Source organism: Amblyomma mixtum, chromosome 2, assembly GCF_055824585.1.
Source record: "Amblyomma mixtum isolate Tamu chromosome 2, ASM5582458v1, whole genome shotgun sequence".
Classification (NCBI taxonomy): Eukaryota; Metazoa; Arthropoda; class Arachnida; order Ixodida; family Ixodidae; genus Amblyomma; species Amblyomma mixtum.
In genome coordinates this window covers 93,053,801-93,079,479 of record NC_143013.1, presented here as the reverse complement: position 1 = coordinate 93,079,479, position 25,679 = coordinate 93,053,801, and the positions used below count along the sequence as shown (strand labels likewise).

The window sequence follows — 25,679 nt, the reverse complement described above, 5'->3', positions numbered from 1 at the left end:
GTCATGGCTTCACGAGAGCCAGAGTTTCTGCGCTTATGCTAATGCGTTACAGGAAATGCTTCTCGCTTTCAGGTGCATGATGAATATGAATAGGCTTTGTGTCGTGGTAGGTGCTGACATCAAGCAGTGGCCATCCATATTCCCCTTCAGTTCCTATTGAATTCGCTCCTTCTGGTGGCGCGAGGCAGACCAGAAGGCAGTTCCAAACTGCTTCCAGTGCCTTTTTACTAGTGCGAGATACACGTCGTAGAAACGACACAGAAAAATGCTTTGCTCCTTCATCGTCAGGTTTTCAAGGAGCACCATAGTGCAATAGTTATAATAGGAAGCAGCAGTATAAGAGCGACGGAAAATAATCCACCGGCTGGTGAGAATGCCTTGATGTATTTAATTCGGGACGCTATATTTTTAAAAGTTGGTTTCTGAAAAAAAGTTGCTTCTTAACTTCATTGGTGTCCCCACGGCTCAAGGTAAACAAATTAAGCAATATCTTGAACAAAATCAATGATTGATGGTACAACACGGTCGGCCTTCGTCACAAGAAAGGAGGTGAAGTGATTTATTCGAAGTCATGATGTACGAGTACTGGGCAGTGCAGAACATTTTTTTTTGTTCAGAGAGTCTTGAGTTATTCGAACTTGAAACTAAACGTGCTGCTTATGTCACACTTATTAGGCATATTTTTGAACATTAAAATATTAACATATGAAATATACCTTGCATTCACCGCTTATGTCGTGGGTTAAAATATGTTCACTTCCGCAAACGATAGCCACTCTCCCTTCACCAGCGTAACATCAGGGGTCCCTGAAGGCGCCGGACTGTCACCGCTTCTATTCCTCATTTACATTAATGATCTCCCTTGTAACATAAACTCTAATTTACTGCTTTTTGCTGATGATTGCCTCATATAGAGAGCTATTGAGGCGACCAAAGATTCATCTTTACTTCAATCCGATCTTAATACACTCGCCTCATGGTGTAATTAGTCCCTCCTTCCCTTAAAGATTAACAAGTGCAAATCGGTGTCTTTCACGAGTAAACATACTGTGAATCCGCATCAGTACAGCATTGGCTCACTTTTTGTTGATCCCACATTATCGTACAAATATCTCGGCCTCCACCTAACACCATCACTATCATGGGTAACCGATATTCAAAGCATTTGCGCAGAAGCCTGACGCACACTCGGTTACTTACGACGTAACTTGAAGGCCGCATCCCCTGAAATAAAGAAACTAGCATACATGACATTCATTCGCCCGAAATTAGAATATGCGTCATCCATTTCGCATCCATCTCAAGCTTATCTCTCCCGCCGACCTCGAAGCCGTACAGAACCGCGCCATCCGATTTATAACATCTTCCTATTCAAGGAAACAAGGAAAACCAGTATCACAGCACTGAAACAGTCCGTCTCCATTCCATCGCTCATGTCACGCCGCATCATATATCGCCTGTGTCTTCTGCATCATTTCTATTATCATCCGCGCTCTCAACACGCAAAACTAGAACCCCCCCCATAGGACGTCTAGCCGCTTGAACCAAAATCATAGCATCGCTCGCATCAACTGTCGCGCGCCAGCACTCAGTTCTTTTTTCCCGCACGCAATAGCACTATGGAATGCCCTGCCAAAACCTATTGTATCATGCACTAATCGCAAATCATTCCGAGAAATACTAAAGGACCATTGTTCGTGAGAGCAATCTTTTCAATTAAATGTTGTACTTTGTACAGCATATTGCCTTTGCTTTTTTATATCATTCCTTTCAGGCTGTGTTTACTCATATGTTCATTTTTTTTTACTTCTTAAATATTGTATAACCTTTTCGGCGCCACTTACCTGCTGTACATTTTTGTTCCTTTTTACTGTTTTTTTTTCTCTGTAGTGTTCTTGTTTTCTTTGGTACAAATCTTGAATTTGCTCCCCCCTTATGTAATGCCCTCGGCACTTTAAGGGAAAAATTAATGCAATGAAAATGTTGCAAAAAGATACGATATCGGAGTAGCCCTATCTGCCCCCTGAGATTAGGAAGACTTTGCCCTCTCGTGCAAAGAAAGGCGAAAAGTGTTGATGGTAGTTCCCGTGCCAGCAAAATGAAGCATAAAGTGAAATTTTTATGATGTGAATCTGGTGCTGTATATCAAATTTCGTTCCTATGTGGGTTAGTGTACGAGGTCTGTTAGAAAAGTATCCGACCTTTTGCCGAAGAAAAAAACTGGCATAACTGGAGCTTCGGAAACCTAATCATCTTCAAAGTAGGCTCCTTGGCACTCCACATAGTTCTTCCAGTGGTGCTGCCATTGTTGGAAGTATTCCGAAAAGGAACTTTTCGGAATGGAGTTTAGCTCAGCTGTCGTTGCAACCATAATGTCCTCTCCTGTCTGAAATCGCGCTCCTTCCAATGGCCTCTTGATTTTGGGAAACAGCCAGAAGTCACAGGAGGCCATATCAGGAGAGTAAGTAGTCTGTTGAACTACAACAGTCTGGTTTTTCGCGAAAAAAGTGTGAATTTATTGCGAGGAATGAGGAGGAGCATTGTCGTGATGGATGCGCCAATTTCCCGTTGACCTCAACTTCGGCCTCTTGCGCCGCACAGCACCACGCAGGCGACGGAGGACATCCCTGTAGTATTCTTTTAGTCAATGTTTACTTTGTGGGGTGCGTACGCGTGGTGTGCCACACAGAGGGAGTCAAAGAAAGCAGTCAGCATCACTCTGACATTGCTGCGCACTTGGAGGACCTTCTTTGGTCTTGGTGACGTGGAATGCTGCCATTGTGACGACTGGGATTTGGTTTCCGGGTCGTACCTGTACACCCAAGACTCGTCACTAGCGATTATGGTGTTGATGAAGTCGGGGTCACTGTTTGTGGAATCCAGCATATGCTGTGAGACTTCAACACGAAGCTGCTTTTGCTCCACCGTGAGCATCTTCGGCGCGAATTTCGCCGCATCTTTCTCCATGGCCAAATTTTCGGTGATAATGGAATGTTCAGAAAAATTGCTGATGTCCACCCCTTCCACAATTTCTCGGAGAGTCACACGATGGTCCCGCATCACCACAGCGTTCACTTCGGCAATGACCTGGTCATGTCGGCATGTTGATGGCCGACCGGAGCGTGGCTCTCTGTGCACCGATGTGCGGCCGTCTTTAAACCAATTGTACCACTGCTTAACCTGTGTCCTGCTCATAGCATTGTCACCGAAAGCCATCTGAATATTCCGAATGGTTTCCACTTGGCTGTCGCCTAGTTTTGGCAAAATTTGATGCAGAAGCGCTGCTCCTGTCGCTCCGCCATTTCCCTTGCAATAAAAAACCGACGAGAGCACTGCGCACTGCCTCACTCAAACGCTGCGTGCCAGTGACTGACGCTATCGGCAGGCGAGAAAAAATTTGTGCATGCGCACGAAGGCTCAAGGTAGACTGGTGCAAGCGTTCTTGTTTCAAATTCATCAGGTGTTCGTAAAAAATTCGGGGGGCACTTTGACTGTCTAAAGTGGGTAGAGGCGGAAGCGTTTTCCGCACCACCTTCGCTGTTTCTGTGGCACTGGTGGTGTCACATATAATTGAGTACTAATTACTAAGTGATGACAAATCAGTAATTAATGGTTAACTGCTGATTAATGCCTGAATATTAATTAACTGCTAATTAATGACGCTTAAGCTTCGCCTTTAGGAGTGGAACGCGATAGCGCGTTGTAGCGCTGCATGGGAGTCCACGGAACGCCACCACCCGTTCGGCGCGATGCCTTGCCCTTTGAACGCAACGCTTTTTGAGGAAAGGAAATGGCGCAGTAATTCTCTGTCATCTCGGTGGACACCTGAACCACACCGTAGAGGAAGGGAGGAAGTGGGAGTGAAAGAAGATAGATAATGAGGAGCCGTAATGAAGAAAGTCAAAATTGTATTTGAGGAAAGGAAATTACGCAGTAACTGTCTCACAAAATTCAGGGGGGCACTTTTTTGACCTAAAGTGTGGTCACTGATGTGTGGTTAAGATGTTAAGCTTCGCCCCTAAGAGTGGAACGCGACGGCGTCTTGCAACGCTGCCAGGGAGTCCATAGAACGCCATCGCCCATTCGGTTCTACGCCTCGCTCGTCGGTAAATTGGTTTTTGAGGAAAGGAAATGTATCTGTCTCTCATTTGTCGGTGGACACCTAAACCTCACCGGTAGGGAATGGAGGAGGATGAGAGGGAGCGCAGACACCGTATTCACTAGACGCGCCTTTGTTCATTCCAAACCATCGAGCTGGCATGGCGGAGTGGATAGCATGCTCGTCTCTCACGCCGAAGCGCCGAAGACCGGGGTTCAATTCCTGAGCTCGACCAATTTCTTAATCGGTTTTATTTATTTATATGGCCTGACTAGTAAAGCTAATTAGGCTAATTGGGTAATTAAGCAATTAACTAAGCTCAGTCCCACTTACTTGTATCATCACTATACGATCCCTTCAATTGGTTGCATGGTTACTAGCCAAAGTACAATTGGCCCCGTTTGAAATTCGCGCACTGTGACGTCACGACCGTTTCCACCTATTGAAAAGCGTGACATTTTCTGTCGCCAACTGCTGCTTACAACGATGAGACATTAAAGGCTTCCGCCTTAAAAAAATAAAGTCGGATACTTTTCTAACAGACCTCGTACATAGGCCAAACCGGGCGGTGTGTGAACATTTGCCTTAGAGAGCAGAAAAATAGTTGTTCGTCAGGGGTGATTGAACATCTTAGATAATGAATAATTTTCGTCCTCTCTTTGAGGCCACTCAGATGTTGTATCGTCACCCCCAACAAAGAACCAGAGAGGGGATGGAAACATTTCCGGTGGAAACTGCGTGAGCAAGCCTTTCCTCTCGCTATCTAAGAAGGAAATAGGCAATCCGTGCCGGTTTTAGTTTTTGACTTCTTTTTATTTTTTAAACCCTGATATAATAACTATATTGCTTGTCGTTGCCTTTGGCATCGTTTTTTATTTCAGAGGTCGTTTCGTTCCAAATAAACCGGTTGTAAAAAAGGCACTCATCCAGACTGTCTTTCTGTGTCTCCGTTTTGTTTGCGCCCCCATTTTCGTTATGAACATCATCTGTATGCTCTCAGTTTTTTCGCAATCTGTCCGCGAATGAAGTGAACTTCATTTACATATTACTGCAGACGCACACTTTGGTTAACTTGTCCAGCTTTCCTAGAATGCAGTCCATTGTTTTACTTAGTGTCGAAGATGTGTGCGACTTGATATGTTCGAAGCTACTCTGTTACATGAAGCAATACAGCAGTCCCGGAAACAAAGGATCTTAAGGAATATTTTTTTTATTTGCGGTGTTCCTCACTGGGAGATACATATAGCAATTATTTATAGAAAACTTACTATAAAACCAGAAAAACAACCATATGCCGCCGGTGTCTTCTCAGAAGCTACTCTGTTGTTTGTTTTGGCTCCAAACAATACCCAAAATATAAATTGTAAATAAGTAGCAATATCCGCTCCCCATACGTGTAACAACACCTCTGGTGGTTGGCAGTATGTTGAAAATAAATAACTATGACTCATTAGTCGCGCGCTTTCCACGTTGTCTGAACTTTGAGAAATTCTCATCGCACTTTCAATGCTCAGCACTTGAACGAACGCAAGAATGTCCCCAATACGCGTAACGCTACACGAAACCAGAACATTGGTGATTCTGGTAACGATCCTTTGTAGGTGAGGAGATTATTCCTAACGGTTGTATAGGCTAAGCCCAAACAAGTAACAGCCGTTGGCAGTGTTTTGAGAAGATTTTCGTTTATTTCTGTAGGGGAATTATCCATTCAGGATCTTGATGGCACCATCCTCGACTAATTGCCATCTCAATTCGCTATCGGCTCACTTCCTAGCCGAGATCGCATGCCCGTAATGTACTCAAGCGTCATCCGGTGAATCAGGAAACGCTGTTTCGTCAACGTCCTGACAGATTTGTTTGTCGTGAAGGTTAATGCCATTGCCACAGATTTTCGCAAATTGTTCGATACATTCATCTGGTATTGAGTCCTTGGATTCCTTGGTGACCCACAAAGTGCACTCTGAAAGAAAAAAAAAGACATCGTAGTTATAATAAGCCCCAATCTACAATACATTTTTTTTGTATCGTCAGGTAATTAAACTTTGCTCATCGACAGAAACTCTGTTTAAAGTGTGCGCACTCTTAGCTTAGAAAATATGCGTGCTTCCACCATGTTTGTGCGCCTCTTCTGTACAATGTTTCAGATTTATTATGTTTCAACATAATTTGGGCATATTTAAAGCTGCATAAGCTGTGCGGCATGCGAAGGCGAGGCAGTAAGTTTTTTTAATTTCCCTCTCTATTTCCTGGATGACACTGAATTATTAGTCTCCTTCAACCATATTACTTCAGAAAGCTGCTTTAGATACACAAAGCACAAAGGGTCAGCTATGTGCACAAGTATTTGGTAGTACTGAGCTATTTGCCGACCATGTCTGGATGCAGAACGCTACTTGAACGAAAGTTTTAATATTGCCAAAATGTGGACTCAAGCCTACGCAAGTAGAACGGAGGGTGCGCTGCAAAAGAGCATGTTGCCGTAGTCTTTCGTATGCATAGTGATTCGAGTGTCATTCCAACTCAATTCCAGTGTGATCACATAAGGCTTTAGATCATCCAAATAAACTGTGTCTAAAAAAGATTATTTTCTCAAGAAAGCTGCAACGAATACGTGAGCTCAACCAGCCGTTGCATTCATTTGTGCTACACTCTCGTATTTATTACGAATAAAGTGAGCTTCAATCTATGAAATATTTCTTGCTCGTTTCGGCCGACCAGACTGCGATAAAATTGAAATCGCTCTTAATGTACTAGGGTCTCAGCGGCGCTCTTTTAGGAGGTTCGGGTTTACCTCAATGAAAATTGAACAATTTGTGCATTTCTCTGGTCTCTGCTACAACAATCTGTGACTGCACAGCGCTTGTTGTTCATCTGTCGGATGTGTACTAACATTTTATCGCCAAACTTTTTGTATTTAGCCACTTACGCCCGTCAATGGTGGGGTCCGGCGCAGAAAGTTTTGCGCTACCAAGATTTTTACGTAAGGTTTCTGAAGCCCTCCAGAACATGTCCTGACTCTGCACGCATGACGCTGACAGTTGCTCAAAACTCCTGGCTGTTTACAATCTCCTGAGCTAAGCCTTATGCGACCTTCAGGCTTGAGATATTTCGTTGAGATCTGCAGTTTTGTGTTTGGCTAAATAGTTGTAGCATAAGCTTGGTGAACTCAAGGTGATGAGATTTCAAGGTTAACTGAACGTTATGAACTCGAAGTGACGATTTAGCCGCATTTTTGTGCAGGTGAAATACAAAACACGCCCGTGTGCGATGCGATTTCAGTCGACGAGAGTTAAGCCTAGCTGGTCGAAATCTATCTGGAGCCCTTAGGCTCAGCCTTGCTCTTAGTGTACGCGCGAGCTTCGCAATGTTCAGTTACACCTATTCGATCTTACCACTGTCTGTATATCCCGTTCTGCTTCCATTCGCATTTCGCCTCAGCTACTGTCTTAATTGCATGCCAAACCATTCCTTGTGCGCGATGGGTATCGCTGTATTGCTAGTGGACGCGCCTTTTGGTACTGCATTTTTTTTTGCTTTCAATCCTAAAGAATTGGAAGTTCGAAACTTGTTTGTTGGAGGAACACTAATATTCCGCGTTGTTCGACCGTAAGGGGTACTGTTATCCTATAAAAGGGCACAGTTCACTTCAACATTTCTCATAGCTCTATGGCCGTCCATCGCTTCGATATCTGGAATATTTTTCACTGCTGTCACTGCGACAGAAAATGCGGTGAGGAGGCACCTGAGCCTTGGACCACTCGGGGACTCGAGAGGAAACTGCCTCTGAAACAAGGCCTCGGGGGCACAAAACAAAGTTCTCTAAGTGGAGCCCTTGGGTGATGTGTGGCCGCATTTGCTGATGGGCGACGCCGTGCGCCGCTGTGCGTCTCGAATAGAGCTCTAGGGTTGAGAAAGTGATCGATCGTGTTTATTCGATGCTTCGGTAATGAAAGCGCGTACCTTTAGGGCCTTATTCGATGTTCTCAGGAGTAATAAGACGCCAAAAAGCCACGCCCGACACCGACGACTATCCTTCGATGATATGTAAGACAGCGAGTTCTATAAAGATGTTTCTGCTAGTGTTATCACATGACAGAGAATTGGCAGGTCTCAGTTTTTCTTTTACATGTACCGAAGAAGATTGGCTCCAAACTGCGATTGAGACTGGGCTATAGTTACACCCTGCAGGCCCGCCATTGGTCCTTATAGTGCGCTGACCAAAATCGGCCCGAGAAGCACCTTGACATCAACTGAAAGCTGATTTTTAAAACGTGCAAACTATACAAAGTAATTTATCGGAAACAAAAACTTACGAGCAAATGTTCGCCGGACAGGCACTGCTAGATCGTTGAAGCTTGAAAATAGCAGTCTTCTCAGGATAGCACATATGGCATATATTTAAATACTTAAGATATTGGTCTTGCAAGTGTTCCAACGAAACAGCCCGCACTTTAGCGCTAGACAAGTGAAATTTTCCAGAAGAAATAATTTCGCTCTACATATGAGAAACACGTCACCGTGCACCAGTACCTTACTTTCTCTGCATGCCATTAGAGAGGCGTTTTTGAAGAGGGTCATGTCAACATATCTCACTTGTCGAAATTAACGGCATGAAACGGCGTTAACGGCCGAAGTTAACGGCAGCTTGCAGAGGGTGTGACTTCAAACAATATTGAAAACTTCGTATCTATCTGGTATGCTTACTTACGGTCTCCAAGGTGAGGCATTTCTGCTACTCCGCAGGTCTTGTGGTCAAAGTAGAGTAAGCGGCCGAGAAAAAATTGACCTGGCTCTGCAATCAGAAAAAGAAAAGTGCTATATTTTGTAACTTGCTATTGCTGTCACCATAGATTCATGTATTCTCCTCCGTTTCTCAAGAGCCACCTGAAAACCGATTTAATTTCAGTCTAGCTTTCCATCTCCAGTTCCCTATCTGAACTTGGGGAGAGGAGGTTCATGGGGGACTAATGACTCGGGAAAAATGAAAATGACAGAAGAAAATAACTGGAACAACAGCAGGCCTACCTGCAGAACACACAGTTTCCACAATAGCTATGAGTGCCAAAGTGACACAAGCTGCACTTTCTCGTGCTGCTCGGGAGGAGCAACCTGAGTCTCACAAGCTCCACTGGCGGCTTTGTTTGAAACAGCTTCCTGCCAGTGCTGCGGCGCATCGCTTAACCGATGCGCCACTCCGCTTGTAGTTGTATGAAAACTCGGCGCGGTCTAACAGTGTTACTCATTTTGCGTAGTTTCATAGTTGGAGTTGGAGTAGAATCAGAATTGGACTATATTGGGGTCGTGTCCCTCATAGCCCGAGTCGCTTTGCGACGTTAAACCTCCATAAACCATAGTGAGATATGAAATAGAATTCACTCAGAATGGTACTATGAAAAGTGAGACCTGAAATAGACTGCTAAAAAAGGGATTACAGGGGCTAGTTGGTGGTTCATCGGGTGGGAGCAGTGCTGCACTTAGATAAGAGACACGGAAAGGACGACGACCGATGAAGCACGAGTTCGCCGAAGGCTGCAGCCCGACATGCACACCGATGCCGACTTCGAGGATGTACCCTAGTCAACCCAGCGCCGCTGGCATCCGGATTTCCTCGAGCAGTGCAAGTTCGCAGCCACACGGCGCGCGCCGGAGCAGCCTACACTGTTGACGTTCTTGCTAAGTGGAGAAAGCACACTGACAAGACAGCGTGAATGCCTGATGCGCGTCATGATCGATGCCTCGCACTTACAAGTGTCCTCTTCTACGCGTGACACATTTGCGAGCCCAACCATATATCACCTTTTTTGCCAGTGTGTTGGACTACAACGAATCCGCTCCCAGTACATTATCCAGGAAACGCACTCCCTACACGACTGGATTGTGCCACGGAACTTTACTGCCAGCAAAGATACGCTCCTATAATTCTGGTCATTTGTGCGTGGTGCCGGTGTCAACAGCCGAACGTAACCTCCCTCAAAATATCCTCTCCCAATAGCTGGGACGCTGAGTCACATTACTTTAAGGGTTTGGATCATCGATCGGTGTTTTCTGTCTTAGTTTTAAGTGTTCCCTTCATCGACTATCGCACTACGACGGCGCTGCAGAAATATTCGCAGCCCGAGAGTTTATTTCTTAATGTTATCGGCCATACTATTTTGAAATACAAGAGTAAATGATAAAAATAGCTGTGGCTTAGCTTGCTTAAGCCCGGTAATTCCGAAAGCAATATCCATAGCTACGCTAACTTTAGCTACGCCATGGTTCAGCTGGTAGTGTAGCTGATGGTGGTGCTTGTGGTTAGACTTGTGGTGATGCATCGGTTATACAATCCAATCCAATGCAATCCAATCCAAGCCAATGCAATCCAATCCTATCCAATCCAATTCATTCCAATCCAATCCAATGCGATCCAATCCATGGTTGGATGGATGGATGGATGGATGGATGGATGGATGGATGGATGGATGGATGGATGGATGGATAGGAGCGCCCCCTTTGAAACGGGGTGGTGGCAATTGCCACCATGCTCAGCGTTTCTTTTTTTAATTTTTTTGTTTACTGTGTTGGCAATTTTCATTAAGAATCGCCATCATCTTTACCTACGGTTTCCTACAATTCTAACCTTATGCCACATCTCTGCTTTTCAGCCACCAATCCTCCAATCGCTTTTTGCTAACTTCAACTGCAGATTTATTTACATGACCATTGTTATCATTAAACCCTAGGGCCTTAGGAAGAGTGACTGCGCCTGCATCGACATCCGGATGGATACCATCACATTTGATTATGAGGTGTTCAATTTTTTCCACAGATCTACCACACACTGCACATGTGTCATCATCTTCGTTAAATTTCTTTTTGTAGCTGCGCGTTCTAAGACACCCTGACGTAGCTTCAAAAAGTAGGGCACTGCCTCTTGAGTTATCATAGAAAAATTCTTTCCTGATCTGCCTATTCCAGTATCGATATAATTCTACCCTATGTTTCTTTTCCATTGAATTCATCCAATTTTTAACTTCCGCGTTTTTAACCTGTCGTTTAATGCTCTTTCTTTCTCCGTCCTCATGACCTGCATACTTACTGGTTAGTTTTCTAGTTCTTTTCCGCCACTGTGAGTCAACGCTCTTTCTGTATAAATATTTAAATACCTTAGCTGCCCACCTGTTATCGTCCAATGCCCAGCCCATATCCCCTTGTACTACCTCGTTTGTGGTTTTGCCGTGGGCACCTAGTGCTAATCTTCCAACAGCTCTCTGATTTACGTCTAATCTCGACTGAACTTCTGCCCTTAAGCACAGAACCGCATTGCCGAAAGTAAGTCCCGGCACCATTATTTCTTTCCAAATACCTTTTAGTACTTCATATTTGTTGTACCCCCATAATGCCCTATGTTTAATTATCTCGGTTCACACGCTCTTCACACTCTAGCACGCTCTTCATACTCTTGCAGTTCACACGTTCTTGCAATCCACCGCTAGGCGCGCCGCGCGCGGCGGGCGCAGGAGTTAAGCCTGTTTCACATGCAAGCGACAATGCTAGCGAATCCTGTCGCCGCGGCGGAAAAACCTGTTGTGAGTCGTCGCTGCGATGAGCGGCGAGGTTTCAACAAGTTGGAAATTTTCGCTGCCACACGTCGCTCAATCGCTCAGTCGCTTGCACGTGAACCGGCCTTTAGGCAGCAGCCACCACGCGCGGCCTCGCCTCGCGACGGCACAAGTTGGAGCCCTGCTCTTGCAGCTGTGACGCCACACCGCTAGGCGCGCCGCGCGCGGCGGGCGCAGGAGTTAGGCAGCAGCTACCAAGCGCGGCCTCGCCTCGCGACGGCTCAAGTTGGAGCCGTGCTCTTGCAGCTGTGACGACACACCGCTAGGCGCTCCGCGCGCGACGGGCGCACGAGTTAAGCGGGGAACACATGTGCGAACTGTGGCGCGACGCGTCGCTGACGAACGCTCGCAGCACCAGAATCGGGGACACACGGAAGTGCCGCCGGCAACGAAGGGTCCGTGCGTTCAAGCTCCGCCTATACTCCAAGTTGGCAGACTGGTGCTGAGGTATTTTTATGAGAAAAGAGTTATTAAACAAAAAAGAGCAATTATATGTAGTTAAAACACACGGAGCGGTGAGCATCGCTGCGCCGCTCTACCCAATCTCCGCCCACAACCGGTGTCACACTTCGCAGCCGTGCAGCGGTGCCTAAGCGCTGCTTGGGATGGTGTACAAATATCATAAGAAAAGACAAGATAGCCTTGTTATCAGAAAGTCTGCTCGAGCAGCGACAAACCATGCCTGCTTATGTTGCGAGCTTTCGGCAACGGCACCGCTCGCGGGCGCCCCGGGCGATGAGCTCTGCTGCTGCCTGGCTTCCGTGGTCGTCGCTAGGCCTATAGCCTCTTTCGCATCGAAGCCGCAGCGGCCGGCGCTTCGGAAGTCGCCTGAGCTATAATAAAAGGCCTACTCCACACATCGTTCTACTGTCAACAGCACCATCTCAGAATAAAGTAATAGTATGATCAATTTCCGCGAGGCCTTCGGCAGCGAAGCGAGCGGGCGCCAGGCGAGCCGGATCGCAACGTCAGGCCAGCGGCAGCTGCAAGGCGGTCGTGGCAAGAAGTTTGCTTGTATCACAGCCATTACCTTTACCAGCAGCTCAGTATTGATCAGAGATCCTCAAAAATTACATAGTTTTCACATTTCTCATCCCAAGGTTTATTATGTAAGTCAAGAAAACACTTTAGCTCGTTTTCATGACGCCGGCAGACGGGCTCCAGGCTAGCCGTCTGGTCGGCATGCTCGGCGTAAGTACTTCACGTTCGCACAAGAAAATACAAAACAGCCATGTACCAGAGAGGATGCTTCCTAAATTCGAGCAACGACAGTAAACCTGTGCAAAAGAAGATCTTTCGGCAACGACACCGCCTGCGGCAATGCCGGGCGACGAACTGCGCGCTGGTCCGGAAGCCTAGTCGTCGCTAGGCCTAGCTGGTTTCGCGTCGAAGCCGCAGCTGACGGCGCTTAGGAAGTCGCGTGTGCCATAATAAAAGGCCTACTATTCACATCGCTTTACTGCGAACTCGTCCCACAATAAAAGATATATGTTCGATTTCTATGACGCCTTCAGAAACGGAGCTAGCAGACGGCAGGCGAACCGCATCAAGTAGCAGCAGCACCGAAGCGGCTGTGGGATGAAATTTGCTTGTATCGCCGTCATCACTTTTACGAGCAACTCGGTATTGGCCAACGATCGTCAGAAATGAGGCAGTATTGACATGGATCTATCCCTGGGCTTGCTAGAACGTGAACAAACAATACTAGCGCGTTTTTCAGTCGCCGGCGGCCGGCATCAAAGCTGGCAGACCGGCCCGGCGTGGCTCGGCCCCGAGCGCCCTGAGCCTCGCGCTCTACGTCATCATGACGCTGCCGCTCTCCGCGCTCGCATTGGCTCCCGATTCCCGTCTTTGTGTTTGCAGCGCGCGGCTCGTCGTTGACATCCAGCAGGTTGGACGCATGCGATGAGCAGCGTTCGGTCGTTGCGACGACGGTCGCAACGACGCGCGGCAGCGAATCGCACGCACTTTTCGTACATGTGTCTCCGCCTTTAGGCAGGAGTCACCACGCGCGGCCTTGCTACACTCTAGCCTTGCCTCGCGACGGCAGAAGTTGGAGCCCTGCTCTTGCAGCTGTGACGTCACACCACTAGGCGCGCTGCGCGCGGCGGGCGCGGGCGTTAGGCAGCAGCTACCAAGCGCGGCCTCGCCTCGCGACGGCACAAGTTGGGCCCCTGGTTTATGCGGCAGATGGTATGACGTCATAGCAGAGGTCAAGCTAAAGGTTAATGCTAGCTATCGCGGCCTCGCCACGCGAGGAGCTCAAAGTGAAAGTAGTATTGCTTTCGCAATAAAATTCAGTACAGAGGTCCAAATGCGGGAAAGGGCTAGGACAACATGAATCAACACAAACGACACTTAGAGGCGCTTCTTAGTGTCATGTGTGTTCCTTCATGAATTCCTAGCCCTTTCGCGTTGTTACAGCCTTCTTCTGTTTAAGCCAGGTAGCCCGACAAATCTCATTACGACTCCTTAGAACTAAGTGCTGGTGCAGATGGCAATTAGTGAATCAGAGGTAAGGAATCTGCCGAATACAAAATATGGCAAAATTTGCTTACTTAGGCTCGTAGAAATATTCATCGTGCCTTGTGTGTCTGCTTCAGTAATGTGAACTGAGAAGTGAAATCTGCAAAAGCAAACAAAACATAAAAAATATTTATCTTTTTCACCAACTTCTTACACATTTAAAGCGAACCGCGGTTTTCAACACATCACGCCGGTTACACGCTACGCATATCTTATGAACATACAATCAAACGGAGCGCCGTAGGGTTCTTGTCGCCTTAAGGATATTTTGAGCTCCGTTGGCGTCAAATGGGCGGTACTGTATCGGCTATAAACAAACCGGTGGTTGTTATTTTTTACATCGATTATGCTCAATGTGATTGCCGTATATAGTATTTAGTTTAGAAATGCTTGGTTGGTTTATAGAGTTTAATGTACCAAAGCGACTCAGGCTATGAGAGACGCCGTAGTGAAGGGCTCCGGAAATTTCAACCACCTGGGGTTCTTTAACGTGCGCTGACAAAGCACAGTACACGGTCTTCTAGAATATCTCCTCCATAGAAATTCAACCGCCGCGGCCGGGATCGAACCCGCGTCTTTTGGGTCAGCAGCCGAGCAGCATAACCACTGAGCCTCCGCGGCGGCTTTAGTTCTGCACTTGCAATGAACACTTGGCGATGTTCTTTGTTGCCTAAAATAAATCAGTCATTGAAGGCATTGTTCGAAGGTCAGATGAAAGGTATCATATATTTCTTTTACCTGTGGTAGTTCCTCTCTAGAACAGGATTTTAGGGCGTCGTGTTGCATCCAAAATACTGTTTGTGATTCTTTTAAACCTTCGGCGGCAACAAATCAAGAATTGGACGCAGCATAGAATGAAATTAATTGTGCTTCGGAGAACCGTTTATTTCAGTCTTCCACTTGTTTAGATGACCGAATATAATCTTGCACATTTTGCGTTCAAAAAGTAATTATGCGCCTCATTAATTCTTTCCTATGAGCAGTCACTTGAAGATCATTCACACGATGCATATTTTGGTTGTTCACGCTGCAGGTGGCTAGAAAGAAATACCCTGGATACTCACATCCAAGCTTCTGTTATATCCGAGGTGGAAAAGAACAAAGAATGCGAATCGAAGCATTACCACAGATATGTCCTGGATGAGGCAAGGATTGCTTATCCAATACCACTCTGCTGCGGGAAAGTATACATTAGTCAGTCCGAACATTGTATGAATAAGAGCCTACATGGCCATAAAAAAATGTTTAATGAATGGGGCCAGAACGAATTTACAAGTTCACTGGAAGTCTTGCGAATGGCCTGGACAAGGCTTACCAATTATAAAAAAACAGAGGCAATTAGAAGAGGCAACTACGTGCTATCGCGTGAGTTGATACGGGCGCTTCGCATTCGAAAGTTTCGGATTGGGTCAGCACTGCTGCAATAAAGGTACACAGTAATGTATATATTTCAGGCATCTGAGTGTTTCCTTTGTCGTCTGCACGAATGCCAGCTATGTTTCCTGCGGGAAAAAATTGGCTATGGTTTAACTCTGGTTAAACCTGGAGTAACGCGATAGCTACAGCTGGCCGAGTGCAACTCGCTCAGTAGAATTGCAAAGTCGGTCTTTCACCGCTGCGTTTCGCTGGACATTCCTTCTCCATCTTCCTCCCTGGACGTGGATTCACAGTTACTGCGTAATTTCTTTTTCTCAAACTCACTTTTTTTTATTACGGCGTCTTTTTCTCTTAATTCTTTCACTCGCACTTTCTCCCTTTCTGCAGGGTGCGGTTCTTGTGTCCACTGAGGTAACGAAGGATTACTGCGTCATTAATTAGTGAGCTACAGGACATAACAACGCTTAAGCATCGCTGTGGGTAAGCGATGTAAGGCTACTGGTGATTTATTTGGGTACTCTCTGACGTCACCAAACGGATGAGGGGTGTCCACCGAGATATGCGAGATAGTTACTCCGTAATTTCCTTTCCTCAAATACAATTTTCAGTTTCTTCATTACGGCCCCTCTTTGTCTTTCTTCTTTCACTCCCACTTCCTTCCTTTTTGTACAGTGCCGTTCGGGTGTCCTTCGCAGTGGTTGCTAGGCAACGGCTCATGGTCGGTGCTACCACTACCGGTAATGGTGGTGGTGAAAACATTTATTCAGAAGGGACAGGAGGTATGTTTGGATCAGCCCGTAAGGGACCAATCCTTACAAACACTAGGTGGAGGTCCCTAGTACGGGACCCCACTGGCGGTGGCCGCCGCCCGGGCGCGCCCGACTAAGGCTTGTTGGGCCTATAAGTCGTGGCAGCCGAGCAGAGTCGCCCACCAGTCCTCCCGGGTTGGGTTGGGGATGGGGGGAATGGCCGGGTTGGAGGGGCAGAGCCACACCATGTGATAGGTGTCCGAAGACACCACACTACAGTGCGGGCAGTTGCCGCTAAAGGAGGGGTCGAAATGTTTTAGTGCTGCCGGGCACAGCGATGTATTGGTGAAGAGGCGGAGAAGGAGCCGCTCATCCGCCTTCTTGAGGTTTTTACATGGGCTAGGGTAAATGCGATGGCTATACTGATAGTAGGTTGCGATATCAATGAACGTATAGACCGGATTAAAATTGGATTCCTGATCAGGTGGGGAGGAGAAAAAGCCCGGTGAGAGAGCGCGCGGGCGGCTGCGTCTGCTGCCTCGTTTTCTGCCAATCCCTGATGAGCAGGGGCCCATATAAGGTAACGGTGTGCGGGGTCCGTATCCCGTATGCCATTTTGGTATATTCGATAGGCTAGGAAGGGAGTGCAGCCTTGTTCGACGTTCCGGCAGGCCCCTCGCGAGTCGGTGATTATGTATTTTGAATCGGAATGGGAGGCCGCGAGAGCAATCGGGACCTCTTCTGCTTGTGTTGCACTGCGGGCTCTGAAAGTGAGGCCGCTAACTGTGTTGCTGTTGTGAACTACCGTGGCCGTGCACCATCCTCCGTGGTGAGGGCCGGAGGCGTCCACGTAGTATACCCCTGTTTTGTTGCCAGAATGTCGGGCTAGCGATTACGTTCGTGCCAGGCGCCGACCATTATGGCCTTCATGTGACATGTTTGCTGGAAGAGGCCGCACGTGGAGGGCACGTCTCCACAGTTCTGGGATGTGAAACCTGTCTTCCATTGGAGGGTTGTGTTGGATATGGAGTCGAGCAAGAAGGCGGCGACCCGACTCCGTTAGCGACAAGCGCGTGTACTGGTTTGTAATGTGCGCCTCCCGGAGCTCCCGGAAAGTATTCACCACCCCAAGGGCCATAAGCCGGCTTTTTGAAGTAGTGATGGGGAGGTCAAGGGCATGTTTAACAATTCTGCGAAGGATGACCTCCTCAAGGACGTCCTCTTCTTGTTTCCGTAGGTGGAGATAAGGAGTCGAATAGAGAATTCGACTAGTTACGAAGGCGTTTGCCAGCTGCAAGGCATCCTTACTGAGTAACCCTCCGCGCTTGTTGGAAACCCGGCGGACCATGCAGCCCACCTCGTCCCCCACCTTACGGAGTTTGGCCAATGCCGTGTCTGGCCGCCTGTGTTTGTGGATGTAGAGTCCGAGTAACCGTATCTCATCACTTTCATGTATGGGACCACTCTCAAGAGAAAGAGATATTTTAGTTGTGCACTTCTGTGAGGGGCGGAGGTGCACAAATTCCGATTCTTGAAGGGAACATTGAAGACCGCAGCGGCAGGCGTAGCGGTCTACTATCGTCGCCGCTGTTTGCAGGCTGGTTTCATTGTACCCTGTGCTGCTCTGCGTGGCCCACAGAGTGATGTCATCGGCGTACATTGCGTGCTGCACGCTGGCGATACCACTCAGCTGGGCCGGCAGGTCCATCATGGCAAGATTGAAGAGCAGCGGGGAAAGTACTGCGCCTTGGGGGGTTGCCCGCGTGCCGAGTAGGTAAGGACCATGCTCTCTACCTTGAATTCGAATGTAGGATTTACAATCCAATAAAAATTGGCTTATGTATCGGAATGTGTTCAGGCCACAGTCGGTGTGGCTTAGGTTAGTGAGTATGATCTCATGTGTTACATTGTCAAATGCTCCTCGGCAATTCGAGCTTTAAGCTTTCTATTGTGTTTCTGGCGTCGCCAACGGCGGACGAGGCTGCGACGGGCTTCCCAGTGGTGTAGAAGGTGGTTATTCACTGTCTGTGACCGCCTCTGAGTGATGGATGTGTGTTTCATTCGAGGAAAGATGTGTCAGCAGCTGTAGGGACCATGCTGGGTAGCCTTGCGCTGAAATGGGTGTATTATCAAGTGAGTTAAAATTTTGCCTGAATTTCGTCCAATCTGGGATAAAGGCTTGTGTTCTTGGAGCAACCACGGCCAATGTGCGGCCATGCTGAAGAGGCGAAGCGACTGGCGTAGCTATAGTAGTGCAGGTATCGCTACAAAAACTGTCTAAATAAATGGATGTGTTTCATCCATCAATATAACTCGCTGAGGTTAGCGCATGTCTCAATCATCTGCTCTCTCCTGTCTTTCATGTCGTGCTACATACATTTCCAAAATCAAAACGACGCAAATACGGCGACGTCCACTATGCTGACGACTACGAAGACTGCGACGACGAAGGAGCTCTGCTCTCAAGAGACGGAAATTTAAGGCTACAACGAAAGCAGAGCCATCTATGCGAACTGGCGCATGTCAATTGGGTCATATTACGATTTGATACGCGGCGACCGTGGCCCAGACTAACCTAACGTTGCATACATCTTAATTGCAGGACATGACTAGGAATAGATGTGCACGACAACAGACGCACTCCTTATTTTAAAAGCAATATCATAGTGGCAGAATAATTTCTACCACCTGGGGATAGTTCTCGTGCACTAAAATCGCGCAGCCAACAGGCGCATTTTGTGTTCTGCCGTGCTTCGACTGAGGCGAAACGGAACCCATGTGCTGTGTGATGGGAGAGTATCCCCGATACCTCCAAAACGGCACCTGTTTGTCTTTTTTCAGCGGATAACCCGGAAACTATTTTCACCTTCCAGGGTTCAAATAAACGCATTGACATATAAAAGCGAGCCCGTCATATCCATTTCGCCTGCATGAAAATGGTACCAGCGTGGCTTAGATAGAACCTGCGTTCTCGACCACAGGAACTGATTATGGTATTTACAACATAGCGAAAACCATAGGAAAAACGCGCAGTTTTGGGGGTTTGACCCTAATTTTCAACTCTTAGCATCGATAACGTAGTACACTGTTCAGAAAGAGAACAAGCACGTGTTCAGCATTTCGGCTCCTTCGAAGCGTAGATGCCACGCGCACATATTCACCCGGCATCATTATAGCCAGCGGGCGTACGTTCGTGCGGAGCCCTACAGCTAGACAGCCATCGGGAATCATGTGTACAGCTATACTTATCCAACATTTTTGGATCCAATAATCACTATTTAATACCGGCAGTATTTCGACCTCCTGTGGTTCTTTAGCGAGCGCTGACATCGAGCAGTACAGGCGCCTCTAGAATTTCTCCTCCAAAGAAATTCAACCGCCGCGGCCGGGACCGAACCCGCGTCTTAGGGGTCAGCAGCCGAGCACCATAAGCACTCAGCCACCGCAGCGGACATTTATGTAATGTGGACGCTCCTAGCAGGCGCCGTTAGTGATTGGCCATGCGCTTGGCACCTTCTACGCGAATACTATAAGTTGGGAGGATATTGCGATATAGCTACAGAGAGTGCTGTGGCGTGGTGCACCACAGCTTCAAACGGCATAATTATGCCATGTTTTTTCCACAAGACAAGAAGGCGCTACTAAGCGCAAATCTTCATTTTATGCATCCTATTCTGAAACAGACATTTGAGGGGACACATAAGATCCGCCTTAAGAACATGACACGACAGCGGTAATAGGTTAATGCCGATATAAGATCAACGGGTCATTCTCTGCTTAACGTTAATAGAACCCCCGCAAGACGCGGATTTGATCCCGGCCGTGGCGGTCGAATTTGGATGGGGCAAAATTCTAGAGGCTCGTGTACTGTGTGATGTCTCTGCAGGTCTAAGAAACCCAGGGGGTGGATATTTCTGGAGCCATTCACTACGGCGCCCCTCATAACCTAAGCTGCTTAGGGACGTTAACCCTCTCTAAACCAAACCGACTCATTCATAGAACCTTGCAGCATAACACTCGTCTCTCAGCGGCGTAGCGCTTAAGCGGAGCGCCACTGCCCTGCAAAGCCAGGGCCTGTCGTCGGACGGGCTTGCGCGATCAAGTTTGCGCTCTACGATGAACCGCTGGCAACTAATCATCAAATTATCTGCCGCCTGCCACGGTGCGCAGTTCGATCGCACTCCGGTTGGTAGGTTGTGATGACGCCAAAAAATTACTTGACCTTCACCTGCCTCCTAGGTTACTTCTCTGAAGATTTTTCGTGAATTTTTCGCTCACAATCAACGACGCCGACGAAGCGTGAATTTCTGCGACACTATTTCCTAAACGCTTTCCAGTTAAATCATGCGAAGGCCAAGCATGAAGCGTTTCCATGCCTGGAGCGTAAGAGATGCAGCCATTGTTTTACCTTTCGCCGCTGCTGCCGGCCACATTCCAAAGATATGTGACGCTCGGTTCCTCTGGGTCGTACTGTATCCTTCTTGCCGTGAGGCAGTCCAGGATGCTGTCATTGTCAATGTCCATTAAGGCAATGCAGTCGTCGAACAATGCCATTGCCTGCGCGTGAAAGCGCTATGTATCGATACGATCATCGATCACGCACCTCAGGTCAGAGAAAAGCGCCTAGCAAAATTTTGCTCATTAACAAAACCTCCATTGCAAGCTTAATGAACCGGCAACTTTTGGTAGGAGTCATTATTTCTTATGTGTGAGGACACAAGAAGATATTAGTGCGTGTTCAAAATTGCGCATTCACTATTTCCAACAATAAAAAGTTAACGATATTTAAGCAATCGTGAGTTTGACGCCAGAAATGGTAGCCCTGCAGTTAGGTAGTAATTACTCATTCGCATCCACTCACGCGCATCATACGGCGACAAAGGAAAGCTATATGGAGCTTCCACAGAACATCGGGTCTGTAGGAATGTTTTTTTTTAACTGCGGAGTTTCTATAGAAGCTGTGTAGCTTTCATTTGCAGCCGTTTGGGTACGCTTCGGTGGATGCCTTTGAATAATTACTCCCTTATTTCAAACCTACTCCAGCTCGGAGAATTCCTCTAATCAATTAATCTGATGGTAGTTCTCGATATTTTCTTCCACCGGGTAGAAAACCTACGCTAACAAAAGGCTTTCGTGAAGAGCTGACCGTTTCTATTGTTCATTGCTCTTAGCGTTTGATTTCAGACAAACATGTTTATGCTGTTCTTTTTTGCTCATAACTGGAAATAGAAACTTTCTTTTGCCCTGGTTTGTTCAAGTAAAATATTATCGAAAGCACTTACAGGATAAATATTCATTCGTGCGTAATATAAAATTAGTCAATGGAGAAAGAAATACAAAATTACGTTGCAAGCACTCCCTGAGAAGGATATGCTTTTGCGTTTCGTTAGGTACACCCGGTGACTGTTCAAAAATGTTCAGAAACTGTGAGAGATGTAACGGTAAGCTGAGTGAATGTACAGACCCTTGCACACTTGGAGGGAAACTGTAAGCGCTTGACGATCTTTCTTTGAGAAGCGCTGTTGCCGAAAACCGGAGGTAAGGGCTGACACAAGGTGCATGCGCGGATAAATTAGCCGGCCGAACTTACTGCGCATGGGCCGGCTGTCGGCAATAGAGTATCGCCAAGCACGGTCATCACGCGCTTCCAGTTTCCCTCTAACTGTGAAAGGGGCTATACACTGTACAGCAACGCGCACATTATTTACGTGATTGAGAACGATAATTTTATAAACAATTAAGAACTCTATTTTTTTTAACTGGTATAATTACAAGTTGCCTTTCCCGCGCACCACATTAATAAATTATGTCTCTCGTAGGTCTAATGCATCATACACAGTACGCATTTCTTTATTTTATGACGCAGAAGCAGTGAACATTATTTCTCAGGGAATACTGCGCATATTATCATAACTTTAGGGATGTGCAACGTACATACGAAAGCTATCTAAACATGCAGTGATATGCGCGTTTTGACGTTCGATATATGGAACCACTTTGCGAAAAAAGAAAATTTCACAACTGTATTCAGGCACGGTTACAACGCCATCTTCAATTTTGCAGTTTTTCGTTTATGAAATGTCGCTTACTACATTTCACTCAATATTCGTCAAATAACTCGTCTATCATGTGCTATAGTCCGCCTTACTGTACAAATGATCTGCGGTGGCCGCATGTCAATTTCTTTAGCAGTTGTTAAAATCAGAAACCTGTACATGTTGTTCAATTATCCTATATACTTCTCCAAAGGTAGCAGGAAGCATCAAATCACGAATTGCTGTCCGAAGACAACGACAATAAGGTCAAGCCATTGAATCAGGTTAAGAGAACTTCTAGTTGGGGTAGTTGGTAATTCATTATTGTACTTTAAAGGCCCCAAAACCACACGCACACACGCACGCACGCACGCACGCACGCACGCACACACACACACACACACACACACACACACACACACACACACACACGCGCGCGCGCGCGCGCGCGCGCACACACACACTTTTATTTTGCAGAAACCACATACATATATACAGTCAGCCAGCGCCTGCGCAAGGAACCAATTTACGAAAGTCCTACATGATAAACAGCGCTCAAAAAACTTTTTTCCATCTGATACAAAAGGAAATTTGTGCGTAAGCGAAACATCTCTAAGTTTGTATCAGACGTAAAAAAAGTTTTTTCAGCGATGTTTATCATGTAGGCCTTGATATGTAAACCTGTAAATCGCTGGTTGACTGTATGTATGTTTTTGGTTTCTGAAAAATAAACCAGTAGTGATTAGCGGTCTGTCCCATTCTCTTGTCGTGTGTGTGCGCCTGCGTGGATTTTGGCGGATTTCAGGTACAGTGAAGAATGAGGTTATTCCTGGGTGTTCAAAGCGATAGGTTCTGCTGACGGCTGCCTTTTATTAGTGCATTGCTATAGAGCCTACTCGGCATTGTTTTATGTTACAAGGCTGCTTCTATGCATTTCCTAAGTTTTGAGACGCTTAAGGTATGATGATATGACACTTTTTTAGGGTACTTTAATTTACTCCGGCGTAACAGGCTGCCGGTTTTATGCCTTTCACCACTCAACGAGAAATTTCACATTACAACTCTACTCAACCGGCGCATAATAGATGTTACTTTCTTTACAAAAATATAACAGGGGGTACCCAAAAGAAACCGGACTAAATATTTTGGTCGGCAAAGCTTCTGTAGTACCGCGTTTTGCCACTAGGAGCGCATAGAACGAACATTCCAGAGTCAGTAAGCCGAGTGCCATCGCTGAAGGAGGTCAGGCTAGTTTAGGCAGAGTTTTAGAGTGACGACTGTTTTGTGAGTGTCGTTTTTGCAATGGCTGATTTTCGTGAACAGCGTGCGCCGGTGGAATTCTGATTTTTGCTCGGAAAAAGTTGAATGGGAACTCTTGAAATATTGAGAAGGACGTATAAGGACGATGCTATGGGGACAACTCAAGTTTTCCTGAATTGAATCCTGAATCAAAGCAACAATCATACCAATGGAAAACTTCAAATTCACCTCGCCTCAAGAAAGCTCGTCAGATGAAACCAAACCTCAAAACAATGCTGATTTGTTTTTTTTTCGACGTGAGAGGAGTCGTCCGTTGAGAATTTGTTCCGCAGGGTCAGATAGTTAGCCAGGGTTTCTACTTGGATGTTTAGAAAAGATTGGGCAACAGTGTGCGGTGGAAACGGCCAGATTTGTGGCGGTCGGGTGACTGGTTTGTCCATCATGGCAATGCCCCTGCTCACACAGCCCTGTCTCTACGAAAATTGTGGACCAAAAATGGCATGACCCTATTCCTCAACAATAATACTCTCCCGACCTTGTCCCGTGCTACTTTCTTTGTTTCCTAGAATGAAACAATAGGTGAATAGAAAGCGTTTCGCTGATGTTGCTGAGGTGAAGAAAAAACGACGGAGGCACTGTCAAGCATCACAAAATATGAATTTAAACAATGTTTTGAAAAATGGAATGAAAGATTCGACAAGCGTATCATTGCAAGTGGGGAATACTTTGAAGGAGATTGAAGGTCTGTGCTTAAAATGTGAACAAATAAGTTCAAATGAAAATAACTCCGGTTTCTTTTGGGTACCCCCTCGTAGATGAGCGGCTAACGCAAGGTTAACGAGCATGCATCTACATAAGATTAAAGATTTACGCTGAGGTGAGCCGATGCAGTCGGGTGAACGATGTATCTCTTCGTTCTCGGAGCTCGTCATTTTATTGACGACGTCTTAGCAGAAGCACTTCGTACTTTTTAAATGTACATCTGAACACAACTAGCAGAAATGGATATGTATACTCAGAATCGCATTGAGAAGGTTCACAGGGTACGTTGGAAGGTTCGCTTAAATGAAGAGTGCTGCTCCTCAATACGTCTATTTAATCTCAGCTACTTTTTGCATTAAAGCCAAGTTCCTTTGTTGAAAAATAAAAATAATGTTACTAACCTCTCCAATGTCAGGAATTTCAAGCTGCTGCTTGTCCAATTCGCTATCCGCACTTTCAGCACTGAAGAAAAATATATGCATGGCAACAGCCATACCAAGGTATAGAGGGGCACGCATCATCCTTATTTTAAACTGTAACCAGCGGCAAGCAGCCTCATTGCAGCGTGTTTTATACGTTAGCCAGGTGTGCAAAGCCCACGTGGACACAACGGATATTTTATTCATTTTTTTCTCTCACACACTGTCTTTTCAGAACACGTACCACTGGCAGTGGTGTGCTAACAATTATTTAAACAGAAAAACAGGGAGATAAGCATCACACACTTGTCGGGGGTAAAAAGCGTTGTCTAGCACTCAAAGCACATTCTATGTTTCTGATATTCTGTAATCCAGCATTGAAGCAGAGAAAAAAAAAACTAAATTTAACTTAAAACTCAGACCGTCATAGCTTACAGCGTTCAAGGGCGACCATATCACCCTTTTTGACATAAGACTCTGAAAACAAGTGTATCAGTTGGAAGCAGACAGACCGTATCAGATGAAAGAGCAATATACACAACTACCCCTGACAGGGAACTATGTGCATTACACATGTACAGCTGCAACGAAAAAAAAAATGGCACAAGTGAATCATGACCGGAGCGAAAAAATCGCGACACGCGGCGCTATTGTTGCCGAGTACGCCGATAGTGAGTGTGCCAGGAACATTCCATGTCCCAAAGCGGGGGTGGCCGGCAGAATGCAGCCCACCTAGACATTCGCCCATCAGAAATGCAGCATTTTAAACGAACGCCTGTAGATGTCTTATCTGCCAAACCATGTGCTAAGGCGGCTAAGCACATAACCTCATTTTATTTTTTTTTTGCGCT

At 46.5% G+C, this 25,679-nt stretch overlaps 1 protein-coding gene across 1 annotated transcript; it reads right to left on the bottom strand.

Annotated features, from left to right (window-relative positions):
- Positions 1–5,837: 5,837 nt before the first annotated feature.
- Positions 5,838–24,930, bottom strand: LOC149360188 (uncharacterized). The gene is made up of 5 exons (XM_089569208.1): positions 24,811–24,930; positions 20,761–20,909; positions 14,259–14,326; positions 8,808–8,891; positions 5,838–6,059 (listed from the first exon to the last, which is right to left on the bottom strand). Exons 1-5 carry the CDS (start codon positions 24,928–24,930, stop codon positions 5,899–5,901), a joined length of 582 nt encoding a protein of 193 aa, XP_089425334.1. The 3' UTR covers positions 5,838–5,898.
- Positions 24,931–25,679: the final 749 nt, after the last annotated feature.

What these genes read in the sequence shown, in the direction of transcription:
- LOC149360188 (XM_089569208.1), bottom strand. Translation starts at nt 24,930, where the DNA reads ATGATGCGTGCCCCTCTATACCTTGGTATGGCTGTTGCCATGCATATA. An exon ending in GAATATTTCTACGAGCCTAA is followed by an intron (nt 8,892 to 14,258) that starts GTAAGCAAATTT and finishes TTCTGATTGCAG; the next exon opens with AGCCAGGTCAATTTTTTCTC. An exon ending in AATGCCTCACCTTGGAGACC is followed by an intron (nt 6,060 to 8,807) that starts GTAAGTAAGCAT and finishes TTTTTCTTTCAG; the next exon opens with AGTGCACTTTGTGGGTCACC.